The sequence below is a fragment of the Parasteatoda tepidariorum genome, chromosome 5 (assembly GCF_982258835.1).
Source record: "Parasteatoda tepidariorum strain Cologne lab strain chromosome 5, Ptep-v5.0, whole genome shotgun sequence".
NCBI classification, from domain to species: Eukaryota; Metazoa; Arthropoda; class Arachnida; order Araneae; family Theridiidae; genus Parasteatoda; species Parasteatoda tepidariorum.
Window position 1 is genome coordinate 68,348,561 of NC_141759.1, and position 23,761 is coordinate 68,372,321.

Below are 23,761 nucleotides of genomic sequence, written 5' to 3' on the forward strand. Positions count from 1 at the left end.
ATTTTTATCGTAAAATTTTATACTGAAAATTTTATAGTAATATTTATTTAATTCGAGTGATTCAGTGACTTGAGGTAATTATTACTGTAAAAACTACGGTGTATCCGATTCTATTGTTCCGGAACATGTTCCGGTAAAAATAGAATTTGCGCTAAAAAAAAACTGGCCCCATAATTGCCATTATTTTTTTACTGTAATTTGATCCTAATTATTTCTACAGCGTGGATTGGCATAGTTTTTGCAAAAGTATGTCGCAATTGTAAAGATTTGTCGCAATCATGTTTTTAATTCTTGGAAACTATAATGGTACTTATCCATTTCAGAGAAACTGTAAAAGGCATATTATGCAGTAATTATATAAAATACAAACAGGGTGTCTAGCGCAAGACTGAGTCATTTCAAAATTAAAATATTTGAAACAAAGGGCGATAGAGGAGTTAAACAAAGAGTATGTTTATTTTGAGAACTTCGCTTTTTAATTTCAAAAGTTGGCAGCAGGTGGTGGGGCAATCTATCGATGATCAGAGCAACAAATTCTAGCGTTGATACGAGAAAGAAGGTTGTACCCGATAAGGAGGTTTAAACCATGTATTCAATAGAATCACGCCTGTTTTTTGTTCTGAAAAATCACAGATTAGGTTAGTGTCCTACGGCATTTGCTTTCTTTAAAAAAAAAAAAAAAAAAAAAAAAAACACTCCTCAGAATATAGCGCCATCTGTTATCACTTTTATTGGTTAAATTCCAAAGTTTCAGTATAAAATTTTTACAGCTTTTATATTAAACAAACCATTCGTTTCCTTCATCTATCCTCATTTGTGTAAGAAATATTTAATTTTGAAATTAGTCAGTCCTCTGCGGTACACTCTGTAAATTAGCTAGATTTATTAATATGTTAGGTTCCCATGATCACACTATTAATAGTATTCAATGACACAAACAATTAAGTATCTCTGGTGTTAATTGTAGTTAATTCTTATATAGTTAATTCGATTATATTATTGTCAAGTCTTATGAGGACATTTTAAAAAGCTGTTATTATAAAAGAATTTCAACATGTTATACTTTTCAAATTCCTACTAGTTTGTGATTCCATGGTTTTGTTCTACCCATGATGCAAGAAATTAATAATTAAATTTCGCAAAATATATTTTGTGAAAATGTTTCTATGCTAAAAATGTCTTGATACCAAGTGTGAATACATAAAAATAAATTTATTCACATTCATTAAAAATCTGTGTAAAATTATAATTTCTAACTGTTTCTCCCAAGAGACGTGAATTCGAAATATTTTAGAGAAATGTTTAAAAAATGCTGCAGCATTTTGCAATTCTGATGATTACCTGGTCTTTTATATGCATATTCAGGGCTCGAAAAACGGCCCGTCCGCCCGTCCTCGGCGGTCAAAAATTTCCCGCGGACAACGAATTTCTCGAATCAGACGTCCGCGCGGACGGCAATTTTCCCGTTAATGTCCGTGGTACACTTTCAATATTTGTTATCTTACAAGAGTCTAGCGCGCCACTTCTAAAATGACCCTCTAATCCAGAAATCCCGCACAGCAACATACTGCGCATGGTGCATTGATGTTTTTTCCGTCTGGGAGTACTGCAGCAGTTGAAAGGGACTTTTCAGCAATGAACTTACAAAAAAAAAAAAAAATACATTACGTAAGCGTTAAACGCAATCATGAACATCCACCTAAATGGAAAACCCCTTTCAGATTTCGGTGCAGAAACCTCTGTAAATCATAGGCTTGATTGTGGAACTGGCAAACGTCATATTTGATTCATTTAAAAAACGCAGTACCCTCGGATAAATTGACATTATAGATAACTTGACCTTTGTCATTTAAATTATTTTATAAAAGAAATTAATTATTTCATAAAAGAAATACTAGGTTACTATTAGTAACCTAGTATTTCTTTTATTACTGTATAATGTAATTCTAGTAGCTACTAATTCATTGTGTGATTTATATAAATGTTTGTAATAAATAAGAAAAAATAATATTTTTATTTACTTATAAGCGACGGGTTAGTTTCAAAGGAGGACGGGTACATTGTTGGACAAGCTGTCCTCGGGGACGGGTAAAATTTCTGAGTTTTTTCGAGTCCTGTGCATATTGGCTACGTTTGAAGACTCCGTTGATTTCCACAAGTAAAAAAAAAAATTTCGATACATTATTTAATTTATTAAAAATTCTACAAATAATTGTTTTTTCTTTTTAAATTTTTTTAGTTGATGATGAAAAAGATAAATTTATAGATATTTATGAGTGGACATTTATCATATTTAGATAAAAGCTGAGGCAAAATTAAATTTTTTAAGGGACGTAAAAAAAAGAGAGAAGAAAGCAAAAAATGCTCATTTAGGAAACTTTTTTTAGCATTATTTCACTGAAGTGTATAAATAAGAAAAGATAAAAGACACTGAACAAAAAAGAAAAAAAGAAAAAAAAAAGGAAAAAAAGAAATGGAGTTTGAAGAAAGGAAAGAAGAAAAAAGGGAATCTTTTGCAGATATGATATGGTATTGTTGATCTGAAGTGGACTGTGAATGATACTATTCTTTTACATTTTAAAAAGAAATTAAAAATTTTTTTCATGTCATCAGAGGGACTAGTCATAAAAATATTTTTATCAAAATATTTTTCTCAAAAATGCGTTTAAGAGATTGGAAACAATTTTCCCTTCCTATAGTTTAAAATTTAACTGTGAAAAGTGATTAGGTAAATTAATCCACCGACTTTTAAATTTTAGTTAATGTTCCTTCGATTTAGTTTTGTACTGATTCAGAGAACATTGACAAGGTACGGATTGACAGAATACACGAAGATATCCAATTTGATTGCTTTATTCGACTTACAATTCTAATTTAAATTGCTAAAAAATTTAGAATTCAATCAAGAAGGGATTGATTATCTAGTAAAAGACATAAGAATCTTAAATGAAGAAAAAAGAAAACAAACTGGAAATTTATTGCCAACAAAAGATTATTTTACTCCATAATTTACTGAAGAACAATAGTAATAAAGAACAATATGATGAACGATTTACTGATGAACAATTTCAAAGTACATCTTTCAAAGTAAACCTCTCTGGAACGACCACTATCTGTTCCACAGTAAAATGGTCGTTAATGGAGGTTGGTAGTCCTTATGGGTTGACTTCAAAATGTTATCGAAGTTGCACGATTTTTTGCAAGAGATTCTAATTTTACTCAGTCTCATTTTTTTGGGTGTGGAAAGGACATTTGTGTTGGAGTCATGAAAACCAGATCGATGAATAAACTTAAGCGCCAATAAAAATGATATATTGACTTTTTTCTTTCTTTTGTCGTATGCCTGTTTCGGCAGTGGGGGTGCGATTGTTCCTGTTTTTCAGTGGCGCCATCTATGGCCAGGAATTCTACTTCTGCCACGCCATTCACATAACCATAAACCGTTTATAGGGCGAGTCACATTCACACACAAAATTGAAAGGACATAGAACACACACAGAGAGAAAGAAACATCCATGCCTTGCCCGGGATTCGAACCCAAGACCTTTCTGATGCAAGGACAGTTCCCTACCCCCTACACAGGCCGTTCGGCACCTACTGATATAATTATGTGTAAAAACATATTTATCACATATGAAAGATAGAAATATTTAAAATCAATAAACAATTATGTGTTTTGTTTAAGTTGTTATTTAATTTTCTATCATAAAAATTAATCAGCTTTAAGCGTGTTTGTTTAAAATGGCTAGCTTTTTTCTTTAAAGTAATTTTTTTTACTAATTCAACTTTCAATTCTAAAAGTAAATCCTTGATAGCATTGTCTTTAGTGCACTCTGTCTACCACATGAAGGTGTAAATTTCTTTAAGAGATCGTCAAAAAACGAGCTCTAAATAAGACCCTCATGCAAATATTTTAAATACATTTTAATCTACTTATTTATTTTGTTAACATTTTTTGTTTTGATATTATTTCGTGTTTACATAATTAACCATTTCCGCCTTTAGTGCGGAGGTTTGTCCGGTCGCTGGAAGAGGTTTTGATGGTCTCTCCAAAAGATTTTCTTCAACACAAAGTATACGGAAAAATTACGTGCCTCCCATAAATGGTAGTAAATAGAGAAGGTCGTCACATAGAGATGGCCTTTCTTGGAAATAATTTAATAATAATAGCTCAAAATAATTTATTATTTTTGTCGTGATACCGTTATTGCATCATATAATAAAATTCAGTCAGTTAATAAAGGGTTAAAGGAATTTCGTGAGGTGGCTAGCTTTGAACCAACCACGATGAAGAAATAAAAAACTATCTGTAATTTTGTAATTCCATAGAAATTACAAAGATTTGGAGGGATACGTAAAAAAAGTTCAGTACGTAAAAAAATAAACGGACCACAATGAATGACTTTTGATCTAATGATAGAATCTTCCCGTTCTATGGGTTAATCAATTATCAGTCGAATAGTTCCTGAGAGAGTCGTAGAGGCTCAGGGATAGAGCGTTCGCCTTCCAGTGAGATGAACCGGGTTCGAAACCTAGCGATAGCTGGTCTATACAAATTCCGCACCCAGTTCACACCGATCACAGTTCTGACGTAAAATATCCTCAGTTGGTAGACGGATTATGGGTTAGATTTTCTTTGTCGTCAGACTAACAGTGTGAGTTTTTTGTGGTTTTCCTCTCTATGTAGCGCAAATGCGGATTATTTACATCAAAAAGTCTTCCACAAAGGCAAATTTCTCTCAATACTTAATTCAGGAGTTCCCTTGTCTTCCGGATTGGGTTTAAAATTACAAGGCTACGAAGTTGAATATAAATAGTCATAAACCAAAAATTGGGTTTGCTGTTCAACGACGGTTATAAAAAAGAATAGTATCTGAGAAATCGAATGTTAAAAAAAACACAGTTTTAGAATTCGTTTTCTTGGGAACTATTCGACCAATTTTGCTTAAATTTTGTATTTTACCATGTAAAATCACATAATTTTAAATTATATAGAAATTGCATGCCTTACAGTTCAAACTTTTGCCACTATTATTTAATAAACCAATAAAAAAACAATAAATATTTACTAAAAGTTATTTTTTTGTGTGCATGAAGTGATCTTTATACAAATAAATTTTTTAATCGTGTCGAAATAATTTTTCAATTCACCAACTAAGTGCTCGAGATATGGTGAAATACGCAAAAAAATAAAAATTAACATTTAGGGTCAAAACTTTAAGGCGCTTTCCTAACCAAACTATTGAGTTCTTATTTCCCAGCGAGCCGGTACGATTTCAATTCATTTAGATCATCGGATAAATGATTTCAGTTCATTTAATATGCTTTTTCCCAATTTTATATTTGTCCACATCCCCTTTTATACACTTTATTTTATTCCACATTTATATTTGTGATTCAATTATTTTATTTTGCTCTCTCTTTGACAGAGCATATCTCGAATGGGTTACTTTTTGAAACATTTTAGTTGGTGATAATCTCAATCTCCTCCCTCCAGCATCTATAAAGAAAAAACAAGGCGAATGTAGCACCATTCAAGCGTTTTTACGAAGACCATTAAGAACTATTACTTTCATGAAATACGTTAAAGAGGGAACAGTTGAAGTTAAAAGTTGGGAAACTTTTTCGAGTGTCTCATTTCCTTTTTTTTTTTTTACCACAGGAGAAAAATGAATATTTGGCGATAAAAGATAACGACATAGTTGTCTTGTTTTGCTAAGCTTGAAAGCGCTGATCCCACTTTAATTGAAAAGGAAAACAGAATTTAAAAACACTTATTTAAAAACTCTTTAAAATAATGAAAAAAAACGCCTTTGTTTGATTTTTATTTATTATATTTTGGATGTTTTATTCAGTTATAAAAGCTGAAGTTGTATTTTAAGTATTTTATTTTGCACAGTTAAAAATTATTTGATTAACTTTAGTTTAAAAGAAAGCAATCATCTGTATACAAGCTAAATGTACTATACCTGAACTATTAGCAATGTTACAAATTTAGGCAAGTTAATTCCATAATTGAAACCAAACATGCACATTTGTCTCTTAGAATATCCCATTTTTAATTTTTTTCTTACTTCTCTGAAAATTATCTTATTAATTTCAGTTTTAAAAAAAAGAATCTGAAACGATTATCAGCCAAGGTTGCCAACTATTACCATGCTTTAGCAAGATGTTTTATAGAGTGGCAGTTAATTAAAAACTAAGACTTTCAAAATCCTTGGTTATTTTGCCAGCAAATTAAAAGTCTCACCACAAGAGAGAAGCAATTTTAAAAAATGTAGCAAAAAATTCCTAAACTGATACAAGAAGAAATTTTTTTAAAAACGTAGAAAGTTGGAAGCTTTGTTATCAGCATACAAGTATTCGTCTAAATGTTTCATACCTCATCAATTGGTATTGTGAAAAAATGTAAGCGAATTGATGCAGTAACTAAAGGCATACATGGATATTTGACATCTAATATCTCATTTTCAATCTTAAAATTTTTCTCAAGAAATAATCATTTGATTAATTTTAGTATAAAATTAAAATCTGAAAAGATAAACAGTATATAAACATTCATCTAAATGTACCCCACCTCACTAAAAAACAACGTGAAAAAATTTAGGCAAATTGATGCTGTATTTAAAAGTATACGTGCGTATTTAATTCATAGAATATTCTATTTTCAATTTTTTACGTCTTTAAATATTATTTGATTAATTTTAATTCATCCCTTTGCCTACGGTATACTACGTTGTATCATCACATGTGGTCCATATGTTGTACCAGCCGTAAGCAAAGAAAGGAAAAAATTGAAATTTGAAAGGATCATTCATTATCAGTCAGCGTTCTAACATTCCTCTTAATGAGTCCCATTTCTTTAACTAGCAATGTGGATAAGTTTAGACAAATGATGAGGCAACAGCAATTGACATTTGTCCATACAGATGGACAGAACAGATCTAGAATCAATCATTAGAATTAAAGGATGAAACTATCAGTCTGAAACATCTAGAAATGATTGGAAAAATATAGAAATGATTGGAAAAAATCGTCAAAACAGAAATTAAACCAGTGTTTAGTTTATTCAAATTAACACATTATATATACACATTTAATTCTCAAAACAATGGAATGGGTCTGTTTCGCGACTCGGAGTCTTATCATTTAACTGTCGTAAATTATTTAACGGTTGACGTCATTATTCTTTACTTAATGATAACTTTTATTTATCAATATTTTAAATACTTCTTTCAGAAAATTAAACTACAATAAAACAAATTAAATTCTTAGAGAATAATAAAATACAGCTATTTTAATAAACTTAGTTAGAATGTGGTTTGATGGTTTACTTTAAATGCACCAATCAAATTCTCAATTTATAAATACGTATATCATATGAATTTTTATTTTGATGAAAAAGTAACAAGAAATATTCTCCGTGCAGCGCTTTAACAATATTTATTATTCAAATGGAAAGTTTGTTTGCAAAACATTTGAATTCTACAACAAAAGAGAAGAGAAGGAGTGAATATCTCCTCACTTCTCTTAAGATGAAAACCGATTAAGCGTTTCAGTTCGTTTTTAAATGGCAATCTCAGAATAGTTTGGAGCAGGCTCTAAAAGCTCTGTGTTGAAAAATTTGCCCAATCTCATTTATTGACAATGCATGTGTTTGTGTTTTGGATTGAGTTGAATAAGTTAAATTGCAGAAAGTGCTTCTACCGTTTTGAAACTCTTATGACATTATATAATCAAGGTAATAAAATCAAATAAGGATTTAATTTCCATGTAGCATAGAAAATTGAAAGAAAAAAAACGGAAATCCAAGATGAAAAGTAGAGGAATGATTAGCAAGATGCTTAAAAACTTTACTTGAATTAGCAAAATGGTCACATCTGAAAAAAAAATTCATACCTAGATCCATCCAGATTCTATCCAGAAATGGATCATACCTCATCCATTAGCAATGTGTATAAGTTCAGACTAATGATAGGCAGTTTGTTCGTCAGCAGTTGACTCATGCCTTAATTATAGAGAGTTGAGGTGAATTTTTTTTTGATACTACAGTTTTAGCTGAAATAATTTATATTTAAATCTTAGGTAAGAGTATTTTCTTCATTTTGCTATTGCAACACACACTTTTAAGATTAAAAAATATATTACAAAATTTTATTGAATAGTAATAATAAAATAATAAGCATTCTAAATTCGTTTCCAATTCTTTGAAATGTTTGTATTCTCTCACCATAAAATTATTGAATATTTACTAAAAAGGGTAGCAAATTTTTATAAATAAATAATAAAATGTGACTAGTACAAAATATTATATTAAATAGTAATAAAAAATATATAAAAGTTGCAAAGTCGGTTCCAATTCATTGAAATAGTTGTAGCAGATTTTTGTATTCACTTTACGCAAAATTACTGAATATTCACAAAACGGGATTATCAAATTATTTTGGAATTAGTTTTTATCTGATTAAAGATAGAAGGTATTCAGTGTTTTTTTATATTATATATCTTTTTCAAAATAAATTATTTATTTATCTATCAAAATATTTATTCTTAATTCGAAACACCTTGAGGTTTCTAATGAATCCCACTATGTATAAAGACGGACGGGCTTGTCGTCACGTTTTTTTTTTGGTCGTAAATGCGACCTACAGGAAAAGTTTTCTCTGTGTTTGGATATCTGGACCGATTGCATAAAAATTGATGACCGAATTGTTCCTTAAAATTGAAAATTAGATTAAAAGAAAAATTGCTTAAAACTATTGAACTACACTCGAGATTTGTGTACATTTGACAATATGGAAACATTGCTCAATAATTTTTTTAGGATCTTTGTCAAACCTTTCTTTATTAAACTGATTGAACTAGTGTGAGCCATTATTAGAGCCATACAGCGGAAAACATTTATACAATACCATGAAAGTAATCTACCTTGCTTACTTATAAATTGAATTATTTTGTTCTCTGACAAAACTTAAAAATGCTTATGCTTCTTGAAATATTTATTTAATTTAATTTATTAGCATGAGGTGGCTTCCGAAAACATGAGGAAATTCAATTTCATTTCCGAACAAAGTAAAGATTTCAAGCTGTAGATTACTATAAACGACAGGTTGGTGACAAGTCATTCCAGCAATTTTGGGAAAGTTGGTAAAGAAATCCGAAGCAAAGAGAAACGTGAATATAGACAACTTTATTAGGCGAATTGTATGAAAGAAACGAATAAAAAAAACTAACTTAATTAAAAAGCTTTCCATCGTAGTGAACCAAAGAATTTAAATGGATCTAATTTGGAATTCTCGCCAAAAGAAATAAAAAGTGAATTCCTCCATGAAACTTTCCCACCAGCCACCAACCTGAATAATACCAGTAATGATTCACAAGTTTTCTAAATAAACTTTAGATTAATACCACTTTTATTAACACCAGTTTAAGTAAACTTTGGATTAATTCCGATTCCACATATATTAGTAAAAACGGCGAAGGAGTTCTTAGTACAGTTTAAAAAAAATTCTGAGGTCTGAGGTTGAGATTTAACGACATACGATATGGTTAATTATCTTAAGCTGTCTCTTTACTTTTATTGATTAAACTAATTTCTTTCTTATTGCAACTCGTTTGTTTCTTGTTTTCTTCCGTCATTTTATGTTTCGACAAAGAGGAAGACTATTGTTTATAGAACCGAAACCATAGTGAGCACATTTTTGTTTTATTGTATGTGTTTTATTCAAGTTATTTGCATTTACTCATGCATAACACATAGCAGGGCTCCCAGTTTTCCGCTAAAATAGTTTAAGTTGCAACAAAATTTGTGTAAAATGTTTTGCCAATTTTCTTTTCGTATTAATAATATTATCATGTTCTTGGTCATCACAATAATCCGTTGACTGGTTCATAGATATCTAAGATCTGCTGGATTAAAAGCATTTAAACTGAAGTGGTAGCTAAATCAGACAAATGTTTATTTGCTTTGATGAGTTGTTTACTACCCCTGGGAGCTCTGACTCAGTACATCCTATCTTCATTTGAAAAAAAGTGGTAGTTCAATCATTCTATTATTAGCACTTTTATTTTGTAAAATTAAGACCTTTGTGTACTTCATGAAATATATTATTAATGAAAACATATTATTAATATATACATATAAAATCATGCGTTTTATTTTAAATTGAATGCAGTAGCTGAAAATAAAAAAAATCAGTTTGTTATAATGCAATTGTTTGTTCTACAATTTTTATTTATTTATTTATGCATAAAATTAGTTTTTTTTGACAGAACAAAATGTTGATTACAATCCCGCTCGGTAGGGGAATTATCGATAATCAAATAACTTTGATAGCATTTTTTAACTTTTGAGATAACGAGATTTTAACTTCAATATTTTATAGCCGTTGTTGAGCAGCCGATGCAATTTTTAGGTTTACGACTACTAATGTTCAACTGCGTAACCTTGTAATTTTGAACGCAATCCGGAAGACAAGGAAACTCTTGGATCAGTATCCACAGAGTGATTTCTCATAGGAACTAGGAGGATTTCGTGAGAAATTTAATACACAAGGACTCATCCGCCGGCTGGATTCAAACTCCAGTTCTCTCGAACAGCAGTCCAACGCCCATCTAATCAGGTTATCCCGGGCCCGAGATAATGAAAGTGTTATATCAAAGGATTAAGATAATTAGTAGCATTAGTTTGTGTGATTTGAATATAATACTCATGGCTGCCGACCAGCAACAATCGCACTATTATCTTTCAATGACTTATAGGTCAACGCGACATCAATCAGGTCCAACTTGCACAATGCCAGGAATTATGTAGTTGGCTTCTTCAATGTGTGATATATATCTTCACCTTGATTCAAACTAATTGGATTGTATTACAATGCATGCATCAATACAGATACTATGTTTACAATACAATTGTTTGTTGATACTATGTTTACAATGTATCTACATTTTGAGAATATATCTCATTTATTTTATAATTTGATTTCCAACTCACAGGATTAAAAAAACATTGAAATAATTATTTTTTAAGTATGCATTTAAACTGAAGAGTTTATAAAATTAGATTTGTTACAGTTGCAAAATATCACGTCACTCCGTACTAATGAGCTAATGTTACACACTAACAATTTGAATATTATGCACTAACAATTTAAATTGAAATTTTTTCTAACTAAACTAATTACTATCTTAGTTTTAAATCTGCTTAAATGGTAAGACAAACAAAAACTACACAGTAAAGAATTTACCGGATCAATTTACGGTAAAAAGTAATGGCATCCAGGGTGAATCATCCGTAAAATAAATTTCTATCGTAAAATTTTAACAGTAATATTATAGGGAATCAATGGTTTTATAGTAAATACTTCTGTAAAAATCACAGTATATAAATTTTTTTGCTTCATGAAATTTTACAGTAAAAAAACCATAGATCATATGGTGAAAAATACGGACACATTGCGTGCCGGTATTTTTTACAGTAATTTGCATTTAATTCAGTACATTTTCTACCGCCGTCAACTTGTTAACTTGCTGTGGTTGCAATAGTTAAGAGAAAGATAAGATTTAAAAAGCTTGGGCACACTGTAAGCACTTAGAACAGTTAATATAAAATAAAAACAAGTAAGTTTTTGCAAAATTTTGTTTTCACTTCGTTTTTTTAACAATATAACTCATTCATTATTACCATAAATATAAAGGATAAAGAAGTTATGTATTCAATATTATTTTAATTATTTGGCGAAAAAATGTTTAAAATTGAACCTTTTGCTATAACAAGGTTAATTCAGATTTTCTAAAATATAGCTAACCAAATTTTTTTAAGTGAAGTTGAATTCTATTTTTTGAAAAATGACTGTAAAAGTTATCTGTAATGTTGCAATATGATTTGTATAATAAACTGTATTAATAATGTATTTAGGAGACATATTTTTTATTTAGTATAAAAAATAGGCTTTATATGAATTTTTCGCCAACAAATTGGAAGGAAGATTGAAAGAAGAAGGATAGGTTAGATGTGTGTGAATTTCTATTTTAATTTTTCTTTTTTTCTATTTGTCAATTGAATATCTTGTAAAGGGAAATTTTTTTCCCTAAAACAATTTTTCCAAACAATTGCAGAAACAAACCCTATTTAAATAAATTTTTTATTTGAAGAAGATTAAATTAGTAACTCTAATTAAACCAGATTAAATAAGTAGTTCCAGTTTAGTACTCACTAATTTAGTATTCACTAATAACTATTTTCAGAAAACACCAACAATCAGGCTAAAAATATGCACCTTCTGTAAACAGACATGAAGTAAAGTACGCTTTTAGTATTTAAGATAAAAGTTCTTCTAAACCACATATCTTGAAAAACACTTTGCGTAAAGTTCAAACATTTTTTTCAAATTTAAATTTATTAAAAGCTGCTTTCTGTACTTTGCTTTATTTCTTTAGTTTTAATTCATTGAGTTTTTCAAGCCATATTACTCTGAAATTGACCATATTACATTTCGAATCTATAAAAACGCAACACAGCTTTGAAGTTCAATGTTTTAATTTTAAGATTTTATAAAATTGAACTGTTCTGTTGTAGTACGCTTTTTTTAAGCCTGTTCAGATTTTGTGAAAGAAAAAAGATATATATACATACGTTAGCGAATTCAATCTCAAACTCCAACATGGAATCAATGTCTTTTTTTACTCTTCCCTCTTGGGCTTTTAGCAGTCGTACTGTCTCTGCAATCAGGTTTTTATAGGATGAAACGTATCTTACGTAGTCTGGATCTGTTTGATTTAAGTAGTATTGAGTATTAAGAATAGGTGAACCTGAATAAACCTGTAATATCATAAGAAAAGGGATTATTTGAAGAACAATAATCTAAAGGACAAGCATTTTGAATGATTAATACGCAAGTGTTATCAATTTTTTTTAAAAACAGAATTTGGAATATTTAATAATTAAAAAAACTCAATAAAACAGGTTTAGAAAGAGTTTATATTATTATTAACAAAAGTATAAATTAAAAACTTATGGTTTACAAAAAATGTCCTTCTTTAGATAATAATTTTTCTTGACTTAAATTACTAAATAGAAGGTAAAAATAATAACTATGATGAGTATTTATGAATAAATACTCATCATAGGAAAGAAAAATTTAGCTGTTCTATTTTATTGCAGTGTGTGTTAATTATGGGTTTTTAAGCAAAAATGTCTGAAGACAGTCGAATAAAAAAAATATAAAATAGGAACGAAATCTTTTTAGGAAAATTTATTATCTAAATTTAAGTGAGTTTTTATATGAAAGTATATAATTTAAATAAATCTAACTACAACCTATATTATCCTTTTCAACTATCTTTTTTAAGTATTAATTGCTTTACATTCTGCCTTGCGCCTAGAAACGAAATAAAGAAAGAAGCTCTTTTGTGGATCGTTAGTGACGGAATCTAACTTATTTATTGATTTATTGAAATTACATGCATTTGCTGACTTGTGTGCTCAATATAGGCTTATAAGTCATTGTCAAGTAGAAAATACAGATAGAACAATTCAGAGAAAGACATCACAAAGAATACATCCAGGGTTACGGTGGGATTCGAACCCGCTACCTCGAAATAAAACAAGTTATGGTGCTGGAGAGCTTTAAATTTATGAATTATTTTTAACTATATGTTTTTTTACCTTTATATCTGTTTTTCTCAAAACATTATTTTTTGTTACTTAGGTACATATATCTCTTGTTCTATACAATTTAAAAAGATAAAACTTGGTAGGCTTATACATCATTGATTGTTTTATACAGTAAACCTCAAATTTAGTTAAAAATTTAAACATTTTGAAATCTGGAGTAAAATTTAATTGCCGAAAATCAGCAAAAATTGGTATTTTGAAACAGTCAATTTTTTATTCTGCAAAAAAATGTGCATTTTAGTCTAATTTTAGGTATACTGTATACTCTAGGCTATATATTGTGTGTATAATTTTTTTCAGACAATTATATTGAGTAGTTGTAGTTTTATATGTACCTTACTGATGACATAATTTGAAAATTTAACAAAAAATTTGCCTATAAATTGTATGAATAAAAATTATTGTCTAACTTAATTTGTATATTTTACTGCAGAAATACATTTAAAAAAACCTAACAAATAAATATTAAAAAATTTAGAAACCTATCATTAAAATTAAATTTTTTGTAGCAGTTATTGCAAAAGTCACTTCACGCTGCATTTTCGTTCAGCGAGATGTTCAATGTCCCCTTAAGACGTTACGGTTATGCAAAGAGCAATTAGGTTGGTACTTAATTCTGATGCATTAAGTTTAATATCTTGAAATAAGTAGATAAATATACGTTTGCAAATAATTTCAATATATTACTTGCTAAAAAGATAACAATAAAAGAAAATATGCTGTAAACAAAATACCTCGATATGTTTCTGAAATGAAATAGTATAATTTATAATTTTGACGGATGAAGCAAAATTACTATTTTTTTAAGTGAAAATTTATGAAATTGCCTAAAATAGTTTGACCTTTCTATAAACCGTTGAAGTCACGATGAAAATTAGTAATATTTTTCGTTAAAGTCGGACAAGTGAAAAAAACAATAAATTAATATTAAGGGGGAAAACAAATGCTATTTAAATTGTAGAATTTTCTAACTGAATTGTCAAATTTAAATTACTCCACTATTTAACACATTTAATCGGTTTTTTATCAAGTGAGAAGAAAGAAAACTGACATTATATATATTTCTAAAGTTCGGAAAGTGAAGTAGAAAAACTTAATATTGAGGGAGAAAACGAATGTCATTTATATTATACAGTTTTCTTATTGAATAATTTTAAAAAGTGACATTACTGCATTATTTAATATTTTGCAACATTTGGCAGCTCTAATTAGAGTTCGAAATAAGGAAAATTAATAAAAAATTTATTTAATGCGTGACAAAAAAAAAAAACGTAATGTATTCAAGGAAAATAAATAACGTTTTAATTTCCTTTCTGAATTGACTCTATTGAAATTAATGAATTGAAATTATTTCTTCATTTAACATTTTGCTGTGTTTTTAACCATTGAAAAGAAATGAAGAAAAATAATATATTTATTTAAAGCACGACAAGTGAAACAATAAAGCTTAATATTGAGGAAGAAAATAATAAAATTTTAATTGTACGATTTCCTTACTGAATTGTCCGGTTGAAATTACTTAACATTGTGCCTAAATAATAAGCTAAATTAGCATATTTAGTTGGATGCCTTTCTATTCTCGATGTTGACCTTACAATGTTTAATGCAAATACTGAAGTCATTAAAATTCGATTTAATTCAATCAATATCGACAATGTTCTAAATAGAATATTTCCCAAATTTACTGGATTTAATTTAATTTAATATCTTTCTGAGAGATTTTCCTTTTACCTTAACCCAGTTAGGTTGGGATAAGAAATCCTCGGAGTTCTTAATACATCATTGAAAAACAAATTCATATTTCCTTGTATAAGTAATAAAAATAAAAAAAACTTGATTTTTCAGTAACTAATTGTCATATTAACCGTAAATAACTTTAATAGTATCCAAGATGATAACAATTTCCTTACCTTTCTACCTAAAAACAATCTAAAATTGAAAGCTTCTACTTGCTATTGTTATTAATTTTCAAAATAAAGTAAAGGGAGTGAAAATTTAAAATTTAATATTAAAAAAAGAGTTATTTCTCACTTGAATGATTACAAAAGTGATTGAATTGAGTGATATTTAAAGGAATAAATGGAATAAATGTAACGTATCACGTTTTACAGCAAAAAGCAAATTGCACTACATTTAGAATGTAATGACGATAAAATATTTTATTTATTTTTTATAGGAAAGTTTATCATATTTGAAGTAAAAAATCTCTTATCACATTTGAAGTAAAAAATCTCTCATCACATAATCAATTTTTTTTCCAATTGGGTTCGGGATATATATGCATGCATCATAAAATGTTCTTTAATGCCAATCGATTATAAGAAAATAGGGCTATTTCAAGTAAATATGCATATTATGATTTTAGATAACTTCTAATTTCGCATTTTACTTTGAAGTTTTTAACAGCAAGAACATTAAGTACTGGCACTGAATTTGCTGGCCATAAAAATATGAAAAAGGCACGCAAATTTGGGCTGTGCCGCTATTCTTTACGAATTATGAATGGATATTGGTTTAAAAATTTTTTTTTTTAACATAATCGAACGTTATTCAAAAAGCTGAATGTGAACATCTCGATTCTGACGTCATTAAGACTTCAAGAAATTTTCTGTATTTTATTATTGAGTATATTTTCTGAGAATTATTACAGAAAATGATCTTTTAATACTTCAGAAAATAATCTTTAATTGGATTGTTTTCTCCTTTGTGAAAGAACAATTTCTATGCCTTAAAATTAATAATAAAATCTATTTTAAGCTATGATTTAATGTCGAAATTCTTGTATGAGATATTCTACATTATATATACAGGGTGGTCCTAAAATATAAGTCAAAAATGTAAAGGTAGGTAGAAGGAACATAAAGAAGCATATTTCGGAAAGGGATGTGTGTATGGTAATGGCACATTAAAGCACTAACTTGTAAAGCAGTATGAATCAAAGGAAACTAAAAAAGACAAAAGGAAATTAGATTCCCTACCGGCTCAAGGCGGCATTACCGCACACACAATCCTATACGATATATGCTTATTTTGGTCCCCTCTACATACATTTACATTTTTGACATATATTTTAGGACCACACTGTATATATTACACATATTACGCGTATATTACCCATATTATTACATTAAACATACTATTATATTAGATATATGTTATTGTCAACGTATGAAAAACTGTCTTTCTATAGAAAATCCAGTCCTTTTATACAATGACAAAGCAAAGTAAATAATAATTCTCATATTTCATACTTCGCATAGAATCCCAGGCATTTTATAGAACGTCTAATTGCTGCGTAAAAGGCATTGAGAATGTTTTATTAGTCATTCTATAGAATGTCTAGACAATGTATGAAATATTAATCATTTCATACCTAAGCGATTGATTTTAGGCATTCCAAACAATGCTTAAATTTTCTATAGAATGCCTAATTTCATACATTTTCGGTGACATATTCATTGAATCTCTCGCGATATTTATGATCCAATAAAATCTTTAGATGTTAAGTTAGTCATTTTAAGTTAATGCGTTAAAAACATGTATAATAAATGTAAAATGCCCTCAACATATATTCTATGATTTTTTTCTATGAAATCTCTACAAAAATCCTGACTATTCAATGATTACAGGAAATTACTTACATGTAACAAGTAAACGGAAGAGTTCTTATCGTCCGGTGCAACGAATGTATGGAAGAAGGGCTGGACCTGATGGACATGCAGCATGGCTAGCCTCCATTCTAAATATATATCTGCTTGGTCCCAAGTGTCATTTAATATGGGCCAGTCTCCAATTCCATAATCTGTGAGTAATTCCCTCAAGACTTTGACAGATCCATCCTCTATGCTACCTTAGATAAAAGTTAAGCAAATTAAAAGCCGAATTAAAAACTATCAAAGTGATCGACTTTTTTGAATTTGTTTTGGAATTGCAAAATCAGCTATTATTAGAATGAAAGCTATTATTGAAAAATAGTCAACCCCTGAAAAAGACTTAGAGGTTATAAAATAAGCGTAAAGTAGTAATCTAGTTAACACTAGATTGCCCAAGGAAGTCATTTTAAATGCTTTTAATTTCAATTAGAAAAACAATGATGTATATAATGACACAATTTCTTAGAATTTTGTGACTTTTATAATTATTTTTATTGTTGATATTCACTAATAACTTGTTATGTAACTGTAAATAATGTAAGAAATATAAAAAATTAATTTTAATCAAATTTATTTGCACATTAGTTATTCTTTCACAATCTAGTCATTTTGACTGCTTTTGGGCAATATAGGTTAAGTTTAAAAAAAAGGGGGGGGGGGATAAAAAATTTGTATGTTTAAATAAAATATCTTTGTGATGAAGGTTATTTCAAAATGTTTCACTACAAAATTTATTCTTTATTTAAACTAAAAAGTTAATTTGAAATGAAGAATTTTTAGAGAAATGATAATTAGAAGGAAAAAAAACTTTTGTATTTATAATTTCAAATGGATGAATGAATTCAGTAATCAAACATGCAATTAAACAAGATGAAATGATATTTTATTATTCAGAGACATCAAATATCTATAATAATTTTAGTCTCACGAATGGCAAATAATCATAAACATACTTAAATAAAACTGATCTAAAACATTAAATAACAACAGTAATAACGAAAATGTCCTCATTGTAAACAAAATAATATATGGCGCACGTAAAATAAACTGATAATATTGTTATTAATACATAACCACTCTCATGACGAAAATTCGTCATTAGTATATTGCAGTAAATAATTAAATATAGAAATAATTAGATATTTTGTTAATGACATTTGGTCATGACATCTGGTCAATAACATTTCTGCACTAGGTCAAAATATGTCTTAAATGTTGTTTTTAATGTGGATATGTTTTGAAATTGTTTTTTTTTTCAATTATAATGTAGGTGCAAAGGGCTTATAAAGACAAGAATTTTTCTTTTTGTTGAGAGAAATCAAACAATAGCAAGAGAAAGAAAATAATTGTATAGCTGATTTTCGTTTTTGAATTACCAATTCAAAACATTTTAAATTTCTATCTTCTTTTATAGTTACTCACAATGACTAATGAAATTAAAATAAGCGAACTGACTTAATGTCCAGGCAATGTCCAACCTTGTACAGAATATATCAATCAATTGTCGTAATTTTGTGATCATGAATGGCAACAAGTTGTCTGCACTATTCCTATTGGACGGTATGCATTCCCAGCTCAATTGAAACGTGGCTAGAATTGGTTGTTATCTAACTTATTGATCATTGATGGATTTCCAGTGAACAAGTAAGTGGAATGACGTCGGTTTAGAAAATCTCTATAATCACTCCTCAATGAGTATTTAAAATGTTTTGGCTCGAATTCAGAAATCTTGCCAATTGAGGTTAGAATAAGCACTTGATTAGACTAATTTTAAATCCGTGCAGAATAAAATGATGGTTAGACTATTTTTAATCCATATAGAATAAGCACATGCTCAGACTAATCTCAAATCAGTATGAAATAAGCTCATGCTTAGACAATCTTAATTCCATATAGAATAAACACATGCCTAGACTTATCTTAAATCCGTATAGAATAAGCACATACTCTGATTAATCTTAAATCGGTATAGAATAAACACATGCTTAGATTAATCTCAAATCTGTATTCTGGAACCGTGTTGAAATTACAATGGATTGATCATGATTAAAAAGGGGCAACCTCGAACTCCAAAAACTTGTTAGTAAGGTTGGAAACCTGAGTACGGATTATTTAGGATTCTCGTTAAGCACGGAATATATATATATATATATATATATATATATATATATATATATATATATATATATATATATATATATATATATATATATATATATATATATATATACATATGTATGAATGTTCTTAATTAAAGTCTGCAGGAGCATGCAATCTATGTAAACGTGTAATGCAATAAATTTCAATAATAATGACCAGCAAAATCAAAATAAGAAAATAGTAAACAAAAATGTTACTTACTGGTATTCATACAGGACGCGTATAATTTTTTTACTTTTAATATAGCTTCAGAATCATTCAAAGACGCAGGCATTTCAATGATTTCTGAAAACAAATATAAATATACAATTGATACCCGTATAAATATATCTATAATGCATTATTTCTTGTTACGTTTTCACCTAAATTCATAAATTCTATAACGTATTGATTTGCATTGAAAAAAAATACAGACAATGTGTCAAATATAAATCTAAATAAACGTTTTTCATAATAAATATGAATGCTAATGGTAGATAAAAATTGATTAATATATTTATGTAATATTTTATTTACATATATAGGGTAAACCAACCAGTGAAGGAACACTACCCAGTGAAGGAACATTTCACAGATATTGATTAAAAATAAGAATTTGAAAGTTTTTCTTTAGATTGATTGGTAACAATAGCTTACTGCCAAACAATAGGAAGCCATCTAGCAATGTTTTGGATTACCTGGTTAAATAGACTTCACTGGAAAAATTCTTGAATTTGTTATTATCTCTGCAACACCTTGTTTCTTTGAAAAAATTATAAGGTGAGTGTTTGTATTTATATGTTTGAAATGGAATTAATTGCATGTAATAGTTTTATTTTTCTCACTGTGAAAAAGAGAATTCAAATTATAGTTATTGAAGTTATGTTTTAATTTTTTTTAAGCATCATAGCATAATAAAGTATTGAGATAAGGGGGTGTTTATTCACTGGATCACCAAACGATGAAAAACCGGTGAAGGAACAAGTGTTCCTTTACTGGTTTAAGTTAATGAAAATAAAAGATAAACTTTAATTTTCTTGTACCTTTAGTGATGTTCCGCATCAAAAGTATGTTGAAAATACGAAAAACAACTTCTAACCAGTGAGGGAACAGGCATGTTCCTTTACTCGGCATAGATTTCCCAGTGAATGAACAGTATGTGTTAATATGTTGACACTTTAATTTTCAATTCATGATTACAGAAAAAAAGTTAACATTTTCCAAGTATTTATATGTTATAATTTCAGGAATAGGCTTGTTTTTAAATATTTGTATGGCTTATAAATTCTTAAAGAGCATTAAAAAATAACCAAAATTAAGTGTTCCTTTACTGGGTGTTCATTCACTGGTAAAAGCTGTTCCTTCATTTGGCCTTCTTACTACTTGTTATTTGAACCTCTAAAACTTTAAAACAATATTATGTAAGTTCTCTACAATTTTTTTACATAATTTGCAATTAGTAACAAATATGTTGACACTGTCATTTAACTAAAATTACGAATTTTGAAATTAATATGATTTTTTAAAAGGCAAGCGAAGCTTAAGTGTTCCTTCACTGGTTAGTTTACCCTACATAATTAAAGCGGCATTAAGGGCGGTTTTTAAAACTATTTCTATTAATTCAATTGCAGTATTCAAATTTCAATTTCAAAATATTTTTTACTTATTTCTAAACAACTAGAGTTTTTTAAATTTATCGTTGAATTAATCGTTGCTAAATTAATTATTTAAAACTATTTTCCTATAGCTCACTCCAGTCATAAAAATCTGCATATGGTATATTTGTTTCTTAAAATAGGTGTGTCTTTGCAACTAAATGATTCAATAACCACTACTTATTTTAAACAATTTTAAATATCAAATCAATACTATAATGTAGCCAGCATATCATCACTTTTTATAACAGTATATAATCCTGATTCCAGCCATACCAAAGAAAACAGGAGTCTTGGCGTAAATTTAATGTTTACTTACTTTCCACCATGTTATCTTTTAGTGCAGACTACTGCAGTGGCCAGTTTCACAAAAATTTGAACTACACTTTCATAGCATAACACACGCATCAATGTATCTATGAATAAATTTCTTAGATTATTTTTTTTAATTAACAGTTTGAAACCACTGCATTTTTGGAAATTATTTACTGCATCCAGCACTTTTTTTTTACAAAATAAATAGTTATTTATGTTAAATTGAACGCCTTACATTAATGCAAAATTTGATTGAACAATTGAATATTCTCAATTGGAGGAGAAGATCGCTGATACACAACCTCCTGCCCTATAACCCCAACTCCAGCTGGTTGTTTATAAACAAAATGGCGCGTTAATGGTATAGCTGTTAGGCTTGCTTTACTGTCTTCTTCCTTCAAGTAAAAAAGGAAAATTAATAGCTCATTTCTTTTGCTTTTCTAAGTATTAATTACGTGTTTTATTAATTTTATTTTATTTTATAATCGTCATTGAACAGTGGACCCAAGTTTTGGGTTTACGACTACTAATGTTCAACTCCGCTGCCTTGTAATTTTAAACGCAATCCAGAAGACAAGGGAACTTGTGGATCAAGTATTAGAGAAATTTGCCTTCGTGGAGGACTTTTTGATGAAACAAATCGCATTTGTGTTTCATGGAGAGGAAAATCACCAAAACCTCTCAAGGTAAGCCTGATGGCAGGGGGAATCAAACCTATGGTTCGTCTACCACTGAGGATATTTTATGTCAGCACTGTGGTCGTTGCGAGCTGGATGCGGAATTTGTATCTACCAGCCATCGCTGGGATTTGAATCCGGTTCACCTCATTGGAAGGCGAACGCTCTATCCCCTGAGCTCTGTTTTATTAATTTACAAAAATTCATTAGTTACGAGATTATCACATGATACAATAATCTATTGCGATATCGCATATGGATTTCATGTTTGACAGGATAGGCTTATTCGAAGTAGAATGGAAATAACAGTTGAGCCAATTAGAATCGATACTCTCTATGACGTCGATAACAAGCATCCAATCAGGATTATCACTTCTATTTTAATCGCATTTTCAATCAACGACAAACAACAACAATAATAAAAGAAATAGTACTTTTGAGAGTGATGTACATATCGTCCTGCATGGTCTGTATGGTAGACTTTAGATAGTGGTCATCCGGAACTGTGTTTCGGGTCAAATAATTTCCACAAGCAAATTGATAGAAGTTGTCACATGGCTCTACGGATGGATCCATTTTCTCTATCATGCGGGACGCTGAAAATAAAATTACTTCAATTGACTTTAAGAAAAATCATTCACATAAATCTAGTGAGAAGACTTTATTACACGCAGTCTCTGGCCAAATTATTAGACGCACTATAAGATTGTATGTAAAACTAGTGGGCTGCGCCCCCTGCTCGCTAACGCTCGCCAACCCCCGAAAATTGCTACGCAATCTTATATGGTTTGCTTCGCTCGCTACTAAATTAGGTACATTGCAAATGCACAAAATTCTAAGAATTCAAAACAATTATTCAAATCCATGTAAAAACTTACTTTTTTAAAAAAAAATACATCTTTTTAGTAGATATTAAGTCATTACAATAAATTTGAATTTAAGTAAATGATATGTAATTCGTTAAACCTATTATAAATGTGCTATAGTGTAATTCGTGATGTAAATCAAAAATCGTCAAATAAATTCTTAATATATAAATTCGTGAAAAAAAGCGCTTTCGACAAAATACTAAAATAGAGATCTATCGACAAAGACTACTCACTTCTGCCTAGCTTAATAGTATGAGATTGCCGCAGCTGATGCTCTCTGGTTATTTCAGTTTCCGTTTTAAAAAGCGCTATATGTTTAGCCACCTCATCTAGATTTAGCATGTGACATTTTTAACGGCAATCATTGGTCAATTCGCCGTGTAAGAGAAATAGTAACGTAAACAAAACAAAGCAAACGTTGCCACTGGCGGAAAAGAAATACAGCCAAAATTTGGAAGCCACGTAAGAGAATTATATATATTAGATCTTAATTATCACGTAATACTATACAGCTGTATTATTTTTACGCTGTTGAAACCGGTTTACACTTGCTTACGTTCGTGTATCAGTTGGTTAACATTGTAATGCAATACGTTAAAAATAAACACAGATAGGAAGTATATAAAAAATCTCCTGAATAAAAACCCATTATATGTATGTAATATATAAAAGTATTGCATATAAATTCGTGCAAAACATACAATTACTAAAACACTGCAGTGCGTCTAAAAATTCCATCTAATTATTATAATATACTAATATAAACACCTGATAT

General features: G+C 29.1%; 1 protein-coding gene across 3 annotated transcripts in view; it reads right to left on the reverse strand.

The window, feature by feature from the left end:
* LOC107442454 (endothelin-converting enzyme 2) overlaps positions 1–23,761 on the reverse strand; it is a 229,558-nt gene that overhangs the window by 63,821 nt on the left and 141,976 nt on the right. For 2 of the 3 annotated variants that reach the window (XR_015433761.1, XM_087164158.1), the window contains exons 4-7: positions 22,552–22,713; positions 19,693–19,776; positions 17,320–17,528; positions 12,638–12,823 (exon numbers count right to left, since the gene is read on the reverse strand). Coding sequence is in view for 2 of the 3 variants with exons in the window: in XM_087164158.1 (XP_087020284.1) it covers positions 12,638–12,823; positions 17,320–17,528; positions 19,693–19,776; positions 22,552–22,713 (641 nt within the window). In the remaining variant the exon portion in view is untranslated. Of the gene's footprint in view, positions 1–12,637; positions 12,824–17,319; positions 17,529–19,688; positions 19,777–22,551; positions 22,714–23,761 lie in introns of all 3 variants that reach the window. The other variant, XM_087164159.1, reaches the window with a different exon arrangement.